The 12,223-nt window shown below is 56.2% G+C and overlaps 1 protein-coding gene across 2 annotated transcripts in view; it reads left to right on the top strand.

Moving 5' to 3' along the window:
* PADI2 (peptidyl arginine deiminase 2) overlaps nucleotides 1-12,223 on the top strand; it is a 59,139-nt gene that overhangs the window by 37,779 nt on the left and 9,137 nt on the right. The window contains exons 7-11 of one of the 2 annotated variants that reach the window (XM_070382026.1): nucleotides 4,536-4,714; nucleotides 6,823-6,926; nucleotides 7,527-7,638; nucleotides 8,153-8,260; nucleotides 11,726-11,877. In XM_070382026.1, coding sequence (XP_070238127.1) covers nucleotides 4,536-4,714; nucleotides 6,823-6,926; nucleotides 7,527-7,638; nucleotides 8,153-8,260; nucleotides 11,726-11,877 — 655 coding nt within the window. Of the gene's footprint in view, nucleotides 1-4,535; nucleotides 4,715-6,771; nucleotides 6,927-7,526; nucleotides 7,639-8,152; nucleotides 8,261-11,725; nucleotides 11,878-12,223 lie in introns of both variants that reach the window. The other variant, XM_070382023.1, reaches the window with a different exon arrangement.

Genomic DNA, 12,223 nt, shown 5'->3' with positions numbered 1-12,223 from the left:
GGAGGGGACAGCCTGTGAGGGAGACGTCACGGGGAGCTTGACAAGGCAAGGACACAAAGCAAGTCGTAGGGGACAGCAGGTGGAGGCGGGAGCCACTGGCATAGAGGGTCGGGGGGCCTCTCCAAGGGGGGCGACATCTGAGTCGAGACCCAAACCAGCCATGAGAAGTGCTGAGTGCTCAGTCGCTCAGTCGTGTCCGGCTCCCTGCAACCCCACAGACTGCAGCCTGCCAGGCTCCTCGGTCCATGGGGTTTTCCCAGGCAAGAATACTGGAGTGGTTTACCATGCCCTCCTCCAGGGCATCTTCCCAACCCAGGGATCGAGCCCAGGTCTCCCGACAGTGAGAAAGAACCAGCCATTCCCGAGCTGAGGGAAGAGCGTTGCAAGCGGAGGGAACCGGTTTGGAGCGCTAGGGGAGCAGGCAGCAGACCGCAGCAAGGGATGTGTTGGAGTCAAGGTCGGCGGACTGGGCAGGGGCCAGGGCAGAGAGAGGGCTTGGATTGACTCTAAGCGCAGCCAAAAGCCATTAGAGGCTTTTAAGCAAGCGACTGTCAAGCTCTGATTTATGTGTTAAAAAGCTCTCTCAGCAAAATAGTTCGCTTTGCGATTTGCCGTGGTGCGGGGTGGAGCTGCCCTGCGTGCCTGTCCCTCCAGGAGCCTGGGGTCTCCTAGCTCTGGAACCCACCTCACAGAACAGGCCCACTCAGAACCGGGGCAGGTCCCGGTGACCCCAGGCCCTCGCCTCCAGGAGGGGTTCCGCCAGGACCGCAGTGGACAGCTGTCACCTGAAGCCCGTCCTCCTGCTGATCCACCCCGGGATCGGGCAGTGGCTGCCGAGGGCTGAAAGGTCCCCAGTCAGGCCGGCTCCACTGCCCCAGGGGGCCCTAGCTGTTGCTGTTTACCCCATCCAGGCCGGGGTTACCACGGCGGGTGGGGCTGCTGGCCGGGCTGGAGGGGTACGGGCAGCCTCCGAGGTCACATTGTGACGCTCGGCCTGCTGCTCCCGGCGGCCCCCAGCCGTGACCTGGAGGCCTTTCCGAGGGTGGCGGTAGCCTGAGGTGTGGCTCGGGATTACGTCCGTCCCCCGCCCAGCCTTCCACGCTGGGCCCCGAGCAGACGGGAGCCGAGCAGACGGGAGCCGCCGCTGGAAGCGCTTTGCTGCGCCATCCCCAGGCTGTGTTATCGGGTTGCCATCCCGTGGAGGGGCACAGCCTCACTGACGCAGCGATGAGCCCGGGAGAGTCCGTGTCCCCCAGAACCGAAGCCTCGGGTGAACACTTGGCACCAAAGAGCAGGCTGAGAGGAATTTTGTCAATGGCGTGGTTTCCTTTTCTTCCTTTTTGCGACATTTTGAGGTCTCTGCCAAACTCCAGGTGTACCGTGGGGGAGGCTGTGTGGTGTTACACGAATGTCACGTGCCACTCGTACCCAGCGGCCAGGGGCTGGGCTGGGGGCTCAGGGGCCCTGAGACGCCGTTCTGGAGCCCAGGGGCTTCACATCCCGGGCGTGGGCAAGTCTCAGCAGGCCAGCCCTTGGGTACCTAGTGTGGGATGTCACTCGTGGCTAAGGAGAGGCCTGACTATCCCCCTGGCGACAGAGATCAAATAAGAAACATGTCAGCACTCAGCAGCTGGTCCGTGGAACGCTCCCTGTGGATGACACTGCTTCTCAGGGGGCTGTTATTGTGATCGTTGATTATAGTCAGTGACGTGGACAGGCATCCCCAGTGCTGTTAGGAAGGCCCAGGCGTGTGTACCCCGGCCTCGGATTCTGCCCTCGGGTCTCAGAGGTCGGCTCCTGACCTTTCTCTGCAGGGGTCGGCTCCTGACCTTTCTTTGCAGGGGTCGGCTCTTGACCTTTCTCTGCAGGGGTCGGCTCCTGACCTTTCTCTGCGGGGCTGCGGTGACTGGCTTGCACCAGTTTTCCCAGGACTGTCCTGGTTTTTGCACTAAAAATCCCTCATTCTGAAAAGCCCCTCAATCTCGGACAAACCAGGACAGTTGCTCACACTCTCAGAGTCTCCTTGGGAGGTGGAATGACTCCACCCTGACTGGAAGGGTGATGCCACGTGCCAGCCTGTGGGCCAACGCCTAGGGCTAAGGAGAGGTCAGGGTGGCTGGTGGGGCCAGCCCGAGTCGCGTGGGCCATGCCATAGAGGGGCATTGTTGGTTCCTGCAGGGGGAGCTGGCCACGCGGAGGCAGGCCCGCGTCCAGCTGGGGATGGGAGACAGGGGAAGGAGGCTCCGGGGACAGTGGCTGATTGTTCCACCGAGTGATCGATCTGCCCGGAGCTGGCCCGAGATACTGTGGGCCACAGACAGAAAAGACTACACACAGATGGGCCAAAACGTGTCCTCGTACCCCACCCAGCTCCCCTGCCAGAGCCCCACCCTCCCAGGCCCAGGGGGAGCCCACACGCACACACATCCCACCTAGCTGCCCTGAGCCGTGGGAAAGTTCTGGAGCTTTCTGGAAAGACAAGTCAGCTTTGTGGCCTGAGATCACTTTCCCAGCATCAGTTCAAGTGCAGCCTGAGACACGTGGTCATGGGAGGCCCTGGGTCCCTGGGGGAGAATTTTCCTTAATGATGCGGAGCCATCTGGACCTCCTTGGTGGTTGGGACACAGGACACGTGTCTTTTCTGCATGAGAAGGATGTCACCTTTTGCTCTGACCTGTGACAAACCCCTTGGGACACGCAGTGTTTCGGTCTGTCTTCCTCATTTCTTGGGCCCACCCACAGAAAGGGAGGTGAGGTATTTTTTCCTTTGCCTTCTATTCCTAAACCATTCAACGAGAAAGTCATGTTTTTCAGTAAAGGGTCTGCCGATACATTCACAGGTTCTCATAACAGTAATACCAGCGGGTCCCAGCTGTGTTACCGATCATCACCCTTGGTTACCAAGCTTACCTCGGTTCCTGATTTTATCTTGCAAGCACCTTGTGGCATGAGTGTTACTGTCTCCCATTTAACAGATGAATAAACGAGGCTCGGGAAGGTTAAGTGAATTCCTGGGGTTTTGCAGCTTGAAAGCCAAAGAGGCATCTCTCTGACTCTGGAAGTCATAGCCACTCAGGTAACCCACCCTCAGGGAGCTGTATTTATAACCAAGATCTAATTGAGCACCTTCTCCTATGTGAGGTGCCATCCCGAGCCCAGGCCTCGCTGGTTCCTCTGTTCATTTTGCACACGTTGTAGCCCTCGGGCGCCTGCTCATTAATCGTTCCCTTTGTTGTTGACGACAGCACTAAGCTGAGCCTTACTCTGCCCTTCCAGCTCTGCAGGGCATAAAGAAACTTCTCCTGGAACTGCCTAGGGTCCTACCTCCATGCGTTTGGCAATGCAAGTATTGCATCTTCTCGCTGTGCCCACCTCTGCCACCCCCAAGGGCATCTCAAAGGCTGCCTTTCTTCGCTCAAACTCCTCCCATCCCGCTCCCTTCCTCTGCCTCCCAGTAACCCCTCCAGCTCACTCACCGCAGAGCTCTACTGTGACGCTTCCCTCACCTGTGCGATCTTACCACCAGCTGAGCCTTGCGAGGGGCCACTTCTTGACCCTCTCTGTCTTGCGCAGAGGTCCTTGCCCATGTGGTCAGAGAGCAGTAACTCAGTATATGCACTCTCAATTGGCCTGAAAGTGCTCCCATACGGTGACATGGGCGCACTGGTGCATTCGGCAGATGTTTATCAAACCCAACCTGCGCTGGGCCCGGCCGGGCCTGTCTCAGCCATCATGCAGGTGACAGGCTCTGGGGGCCAACAGCTGAACACTGAGATCATGTCCGTTTGGGCTGGGACAGGGAAGGCCAGGGGTGCAGACGCTGCAGACAGAGCCCCTGGCTTGGTCTCTGGGGGATCTGGGCGCAGTTCAGAAGCCTGAAGGTGGGAGACAAGCCTTCTAAGCAGAGGGAACAGCACTGCGAGGAGCCAGGAGATTTCAGTGGCCTAGGAGTGCGGGAGAAACCGGCCTTTCCTCCCAGCTGCAAACGTGTGCAACCAGGAAAAAAAAATGCACAGCGAGAGACCCACATGCTGATACGGCTTCCACTGTACAGAGGGGAATTGAGGGCATAAGTGGGTGTTTTCTTTATATAAAGGGGAGGAGAGATTGGGGTTCAGAATTAGGGATTTGATTCCCAGCTCAGCTACGTACTGGCTATATGACACCAGACAAGCCATTTTCCCTTCTGGGACTCAGTTTCCTCCTCTATAAAATGCGAACGATAATTCCCTTCTTCGCCACCACTGGCTGCCCAGTCCTCAGCTTCTCTCATCTCTGTCTCCTTCCTGGGGAGAGCTCACTCACTCTATAGCCGAGGAAGCTGGAAGCTGGGAGGGCGTCTGGTCCGGGGCCACAGGGCTAGGGCCCAGCAGGGCTGGGACGGTGACCGGGCCGCGGCCCTTCCGGTGGCGTTGGCCGCTCGTGCTTTCCCTGTGTGTAGAGGACAAGGGGCTTTGCTGTCGCGCCCCCATCGGCGAGCCTGCCCCACGGTCGGCTGGGGGAGTGGGGCCTGAGCTGGGTCCTTCTTCCTCCAGACCCCTTTTTCGGCCAGCGTTACGTCCACATCCTGGGCCGGCGGAAGCTCTACCACGTGGTCAAGTACACGGGCGGCTCCGCGGAGCTGCTGTTCTTCGTGGAAGGCCTGCGTTTTCCCGACGAGGGCTTCGCGGGCCTGGTCTCCATCCACGTCAGCCTGCTGGAGTACATGGCCGAGGTGAGGGCCTTCGCCGGGAGGGGCTCCCGGGGGCGGAGCGGGCTCCCCTTGGAGGAAGCCCAGGTTTGGAGATCTAAGTGCTCCCATCACCTGCACACATCCGCCAGGGCCTCCGAGCCCCGCCCTGGGGGTCCTCCTCACTGTACCTCCTCCCCAGGATGCTCTTCGGGTGTGTCTCTGACCTCACGCCTGTCCCCAGGTCTGCCTGCTCCCTGGAGAGAGTGTGTGTGTGTGTGTGTGTGTGTGCGCTCAATCACTCAGTTGCATCTGGCTCTTTGCAACCCCGTGGACTGTAACGAGGTGCCCAGAGCAGAAACAGGAAGGCTGAGCCTGGCCTGATTATCATGTGAGCTGACTTCAGGAAGAAAACTTCGATGCAGCGAGATCAGACATTACTTGAGGAGCCAGGCTCCTCTGTCTGTGCAATCTCCCAGGCAAGAATATCTGAAGTGGGTTACCATTTCCTTCTCCAGTGGTTCTTCCTGACCCAGGGATCCAGCTTGCGTCTCCTGCGTTGGCAGGCAGGTTCTTTACCGCTGCGCCAGCTGGGAAGCCCCCATCCATGTGCAGGGTGGGTGTAGTTCTGGGCACAGGGAACCATTGGTTGGCACGAGGAGCAAACTAAGCCACGCGCGTGTGCCCTGCTCTTCCCTCCCTAACGGGCCCTGCACCCTCGCCATGGGAGCTGCCGAATCACAATCCTGAGCCACGTCCCCCCGCTGCGGCCAGACATCTCGCGCACGTGCGCTCCTGGTTTGCAGAAAGTGAGCGAGGAGGCGAGTACTCGCCCCCTAGGGGAGCGGTGCCCCCAGCTGAGGCTGCTTCCCACCCGTAAGGACCTCTTACCAAAACTGCAGCCCCGGAGCCCTGGCTCTCAGGCCCCCTTCGCTCAGATAGAGGGAGGGCCCGGCTGCCCCCTCAGACACGGGCTTGCTCCTCTGCTTCGCCTCTAGACCACTTCAAGGCGAGATGCCATGGGCTCGGCCGCAGGTGAAGCTGGGCCTCAGGGCTATGAGAAGGAGCTCGAGTCAGACTGCCCGGGTCTGAGCCCACGAGACACTGGGCAAGTGAACTGGCCCCGTGCGCCTTGGTTTCCCCATGTGGAAAATAGAAATGACACATGCTTCTGCTTCCTGGGGTGATTGTGAGCATCCAAGCTTGGAGCAGCTCATTCACAACGTGCTCTCGAGTCCCTGGGAGGAGGGAAAGGCAGAAAAAACGGAGATAATGAGATGGGGCGTGGAGGGGCTGCTCCTGCACCCGCAGTGCATCAGGGTCTCAGAGCGGCCCCTCCAGCGGACACCAGCGGAAGGCAGACCCATGCGGGAAAGGCCACCCCCATGCTCCCCACCAAGGGCGGGACGCGGCTTCCTGTAGCTTTCCAAAGCCAGCCATGCAACGAAATCTTACCTCATCTTCCCTCAGGTTCCGGGCAAGCTTCCCGAACCTTTCCTTAAAAAAAAATCTGGACAGAGCAAAATTTCGCCCGATAACATTAAAATGTTCACATGTAGAAAAGAGCAAGGTACCCAGAGCAAAAACTGAGGAAGGCTGGGTCTGACTCAGTCATCGTGTGAGCCGATTTCAGGAAAAGAACTTGGATGCAATGAGATCAGATAGCAGTTGAGATTGAGCTCAACAGTCTGGGTTTAAATACAGGCTCACCCACTTACTGATCACTTGACCTTGGACAGCTTTGTACAGTTTGTGAATCAGAGGTCTGTGACTCAGTTTTCCCATCTACAAAACAAGGATTAAAATAGTATGTACCCCTGAGTATGGCAGAAGTGAAATCTCACCTGTCACAATAGGACCTGGCATACAGTAAGTGCTCAATAATGTACTACCATTGGGAAAGACTGAGGCAGGAGGAGAAGGGGACGACAGAGGGTGAGATGGCTGGATGGCATCGCCGACTCGATGGACGGGAGTCTGAGTGAACTCCGGGAGTTGGTGATGGACAGGGAGGCCTGGTGTGCTGCAGTCCATGGAGTCGCAAAGAGTCGGACACGACTGCGCGACTGAACAGCAGTTACTGGTCTCACCTACTTTGTTAGACAGGAGTGAAAAGCACCCTGACAAGACCTCCTGATCTCTCCCACGCCCAGGAGATCCCTCTGACGCCCGTCTTCACGGACACCGTGACGTTCCGCATCGCTCCGTGGATCATGACCCCCAACATCCTGCCTCCCGTGTCGGTATTTGTGTGCTGGTAAGTGGTAGGCACAGTGCAGACAGGCCAGGTGGCTGGAGCTGGGGCTTCAGGAGGTGAGAGACCTGGGTCAGGTCACGCTCGTTGCTTCTCTGCTGCGTGACCTTGAGCACTAACGTGACCTCTCTGTGCCTCTGTTTCTCTGAGATGGTGACATCACAGAGTCTCTGCGAGGATTAAGTGGGGTGAAGCAGGCAAAGCATTTGTCAAGGTCCTGGAGCAGTTTTTGTGCTCTAAAAGTGATAGCTGCGTTTTCTTTCCCACATCTTTTGGGCCTGTGCTGTCCATGTCCTGAGCCCATCCCCTGCCTCCGGGTTAGGTTAGCTGTTTCTTGGAAATCTGGGAGTCAGAGGTGGAAGGCTTTCAGGAGGCGGGGTGAGAATTCCCCTCCTCGCTTTGTTCATGACCGTGGCAGACACTGCAGGAAGGGCTGAGTTTGCACGGCCTTTGACTCCAGCAGCCTGTGCACAGGTGAGCACAGAGGGGCTTCACCTGCCCAGCAGGGCCCAGCCCAGGGGCTCGCTGCTGCGCCTCCCCCATGGCGGGCCTGTGCCTCCTCACGCTCCCTCCTGGTCTCTCCCTCTTGCCCACGCTTCTCAGCATGAAGGACAACTACCTGTTCCTGAAAGAGGTGAAGAACCTGGTGGAGAAAACCAACTGCGAACTGAAGGTCTGCTTCCAGTACATGAACCGGGGAGACCGCTGGATCCAGGTGAGGCCCCCCAGGCTGGGAAGGACGCGACTCAGGACTCAGGCAAGAGGGGCAGCTTAGTGTCAGCACCCTGGCAGCCAGCTGCTCCGCACGTGTGAATTCTATGTCAGATCACGCGTGTGCGTGTGCACAGGGACATAAACGCACCAGGCGGCTCACTGCAGCTTCTTAGAGGGGCGGAGACTGAAGCAACAGAGACATCCGTCCGTGGGGAGGGGCGACTGCGTGACCGGTCGCCTCTCTGTGGAGCACCCTACAACAGCCAAAGAGGAGCCCATCTGTGAATACAGCATGGCTCTCGAGTTAAGGTGTTCCTTGCAGGAAGATGCACACAGGATGTTACCAGCTTTTTACAGCGGGGTCAGCGAGTGCAAGCACACCAGGGGCCTGCAGAGCCTCTGAGGAAGGCTGCATAAGAAACTCCTGCCGTCGTATGCGAGGGACCAGGGAGGCAGCTGGAGTTCCCTGGAGGCCCCCTGGGCTCACTGGATGGCTCTTCCCACTGTCCCCACAGGATGAAATCGAGTTTGGCTACATCGAGGCCCCGCACAAAGGCTTCCCCGTGGTGCTGGACTCCCCCAGAGACGGAAACCTGAAGGATTTCCCGGTGAAGCAGCTCCTGGTGAGAGGCTGAGGGCCGCCTTGCCGGATGGGGTCGGGGTGCAGCCCGGGGCTGCAGGGCAGAGCAGTGGGGAGGCCTCGGGCACCCCTCTGTCCCCGGGAGTCTCAGGCAAGAACCCCGGAACGGGTTGCCGTTCCTTCTCCAGGGAATCTTACGGACCCAGGGATTGAACCCGGGTCTCCTGTGTTGCAGGCGGACTCTTTACCGTCTGAGACACCGGGAAGCCCCTTGGCAAATTAGTCTGTTGCTTCCATCTTCTCATCTGCAGAATGGGTCATTGGGATAGTAACCTCCAACATCCCTTCCTGCTCTCATAACTGATTCTATGGGAGACAGAGATCTGCCCCTGCCCCCACCTCCAACTTGCAACAAAATACATTTCAAGGAGGAAACTTATAAGCAGTTGTTGGAAAGCCTGGTTCCAACTTCAAAGCTCAGTAAGGCTGTGATTTTTTAGTTCATGAGTTTTTAAAAAAGCAATCTAACCCCCACCCTTGATCCTAGAGGTCATTACCACTCTCTTTTTATGCCCTCAACAACCAATTGGATGAGGACAGAACCCAACTCAGTCTTCCTTGTCCTGACCTTCTGCCCTGAATAGGCAAGGAGAGCTTGGCTGGAGCATAAAATGTAGGTTAGGGGTCTTTCCCAAAGTAACATGCAGGACAGCCTCCCTGAGACACCAGAGCTGCTCAGAGGCAGCCCTTAGCCAAGTCCGCACCTGCTGCTTGAGAACACTCACTAACCTTGTCCCTCATCACAGGAGATGGCAGGGCCATGAGCACACGGCTCTGGAACGCCAGATGGAGCTGGCCTCGAGTCCCAGTTCCGCCCCTTAGCAGCAGCGTGGCCTTGGGCAAGCAACTTAACCTCCTCAGGCCTCAGTGTGCTCGTCTGTGGAACGGGGATTGGAATGGCATCCGTCTCACAGACTTGCTGCAAAGACCGAAGGCGTGATCTAAGACTCCCATGCTGCTCCGACACAAGGACTATATTATTAGCTGCTGTTCTGGTTCTCATTCCCCAGCCCTGGACACCGTCCTCAGTACGGACTGTCCACTTCCTCCAGCACGAGGGGCAGTCACACCGTTCAGCAGTTGCCACAGGCCTGAGAACTGAGGCCTCGGATCCTGTTCTCACTTTCTTCCTGGGTCGCCACTGCCTGCAGTGTTCCCGGCTGGCCTGGTACCAGTGCCCTGGGCTACGTTGTTCCTGGAGGCCCGGGCCAAGCCCGGCTCTGTGCTGCGTGCCTGCCCCCCGCCCCCTGTGTGAGGCTATAAAAGCCCAGCTGCCCCAGCCTCTGGCAGATCACACCTTGCCGTCTGGGGCTCCCAGGAGAGAAAGCGCTAAGCTGCAGCCATTCACCCCTCTGGGCACAGCTGTCCCTTGAGCCTCTGAGCTGGGCCAGGATAAGCCACGTCTTCTCACTCTATGATTTTTATTAGCAAGGATGTCTGTCGGACAAGCTTTGTCCCAGCCCCAGTGCAAGCTCTCAAGCAAGATCCCTACCTTTTTACCAAAAAAAAAAAAAAATCATGAAAGGAAACTTAAAATTCAGGGAGTCACAGGGGCTTTACCATACTCATTACGGGGGTTGTATCATGTAACTCCAGTCTGTTAGAGCTCTGTGCTAAGAAGGAGTCTGAGGCTGCATCTGGGCTCAGTGAACACACATGGTTGGTTGGGGCTAGATTGAAATCGTATGTTACTTATCTGACGTTCTTGCATGTTTGGCCAGCTTTCACTTGGTAAGATCATAGTAACAAACAGCCCCCATCCGTCAATAGCTGCCGGGGACCAGCCCCGGCTGATCCAGGGTATTCGAAGGAGAGACGGCATAGGCGAGGATCAGGATACAATAGCTTCAATTAGATATTAATTAAAGATATAAAGAGTAATAGAATAAGGATAGCTCAGTAGGAAAATTCAGTGGAGAAAAGAGGCTGAGTGGCTTGGTTTACGCAGGAGACCAATAAAACTTCAAGACAAGAAGTTTGCACCACTTACGTAGGCCGCAGGCGTCCTTCCGTTCTCCCGAAGGAGAGGAGACACTGAGGCCTCCCCGGTCGGATCTTAGAAGCCCAGGCATAATTAGTAAGCATGGCGGGTTCCGCGCTCCAGATGGAGACTCAACCAGAGTGAGAGAGAGAGCGACATGGGGAGACCAGTATTTCGAGAAACTGATCCCAATTCTTTATTTTCCATGGTCTGTTTTTATACACTGAGATGTTATACAAAAGTCACGCGGGGACAGCAGTCCTGACTTTTATTAAAGTCAGGTGCTTCACACAAATGTATACAGAGGTCTTAGGGGTGTTACATCATCTTCTGGCCAGGGGGCCTGCTGACAATTCTGACCCTCTCCTTGTGACAGCGGTCAGTCAGTCAGGACACTTATTTCTCCAGGGCTGATTATTCTCAAAACAGACGCCACCCAAATAAAGTTACATTCCTATAGGGTGAGGGTGTAGTGGGTTTTAGTTAAGGAAAGAATTTACTTAGCCTAAGGTCTAACGTGATTAATATCAAAGGTTAATACTTATTTCTTCTATATATTCATTAATGTGTAAGGGCAGGGGATGTGGAGACTTAGCAACAAACATTGGCTCAACAAATGAAAAACCCTTCACCAATACAATTTCTAATCAGCCCATTATACTTATACTAATAGTTTTCTAACTTTTCTAAGGAACCTGTTTTTAGAAGGTTTAAAGCATCTCGTGCCTCTCACGGTTGGGAGGCTGTGAGCAATCACATGTGGCCGGACGAGCCTGTCAGGCAGGCTAGAGAACCTTCAGAGGAGTTTGTAGGTTAAAACACTCTTGTCACACCCAAGAGTTTTTATTGACTGGAGCTCTAGGTTAACTCCTTCTCCGAAAGAGGTGGTGGGGGACAGCCCCCCGTAAAGTCAGAGGTGTAGGTAAGAGCACAAAGTAGTAAAGTAGGCAGGCTCTGGTTATGGGGGTAGACGCTCGAGGATTTCCAGGGGGACTCCTGAGGCTCGATCCCACCTTTGCGTATGTCGAGCCTCCTTCCTCATGACCTTTGCCATGGGCGGAGTACCTCACTCTGGCCCCCAACAAATAGCTAACATCAGCAAAGGTCTGTTGCTTGCTCACATCAGCAGAGGAACAGGGATGTCAATGGCACAAAACAAGGACCAATCATGAAATCGCCAGTATTTCTCTGTGTTTAAGAAATAGAGACGGATGCAGAGACACAGATGTGCACGCATGCACACACACACACACACACACACACGCTCATACCGACGTGCTCACAGCCTCCCCATGCCGGGTTCCTGCTCTTCAGCGGGAGTAACAAGCAAATGGGCAACCCCCAGAAGCTAAGTGCTCTCAGGGCCATACCAAAGGTGGTGAAAAGTGGTCCTCAGAGGGTGGCTGGGCTGGGACTGAGGGCTCCTGGCCACGGGGGACTAACCACAGGTGTGTGCCCCCTGCCCAGGGCCCAGACTTTGGCTATGTAACCCGGGAGCCACTCTTTGAGACTGTTACCAGCCTGGATTCCTTCGGGAACCTGGAGGTCAGTCCGCCAGTGACCGTGGATGGCAAGACATACCCGCTGGGCCGGATCCTCATCGGGAGCAGCTTCCCTCTGTAAGAGAAGCCAGGGAGGGGCTGGCGGGGTGGGGGGGGGTGGGGGGTAGCGGTTGTTTCTGTCGGAGCAGACTGGGTTGCTCCAACATGGAGTGATTGGCTGGGAGAATTAACCTGCCCATGACTGACAAGATATAGACATTCTTGGAAAGAAAATCAAGTTAGCCTTTACATCTTAGTGTGAATTAGGATCTAACATGAAGTGAAGTGAAGTCGCTCAGTCTTGTCTGACTCTTTGCGACCCCATGGACTGTAGCCTACCAGGCTCCTCTGTCCATGGGATTTTCCAGGCACGAATACTGGAGTGGGTTGCCATTTCCTCCTTCAAGAGATTTTCCCGACCCAG

The sequence above is a fragment of the Bos mutus genome, chromosome 2 (assembly GCF_027580195.1).
Source record: "Bos mutus isolate GX-2022 chromosome 2, NWIPB_WYAK_1.1, whole genome shotgun sequence".
Lineage (NCBI taxonomy): Eukaryota > Metazoa > Chordata > Mammalia > Artiodactyla > Bovidae > Bos > Bos mutus.
The sequence above is the reverse complement of the archived record's forward strand: the minus strand, read 5'-3'. Positions and strand labels throughout refer to the sequence as shown.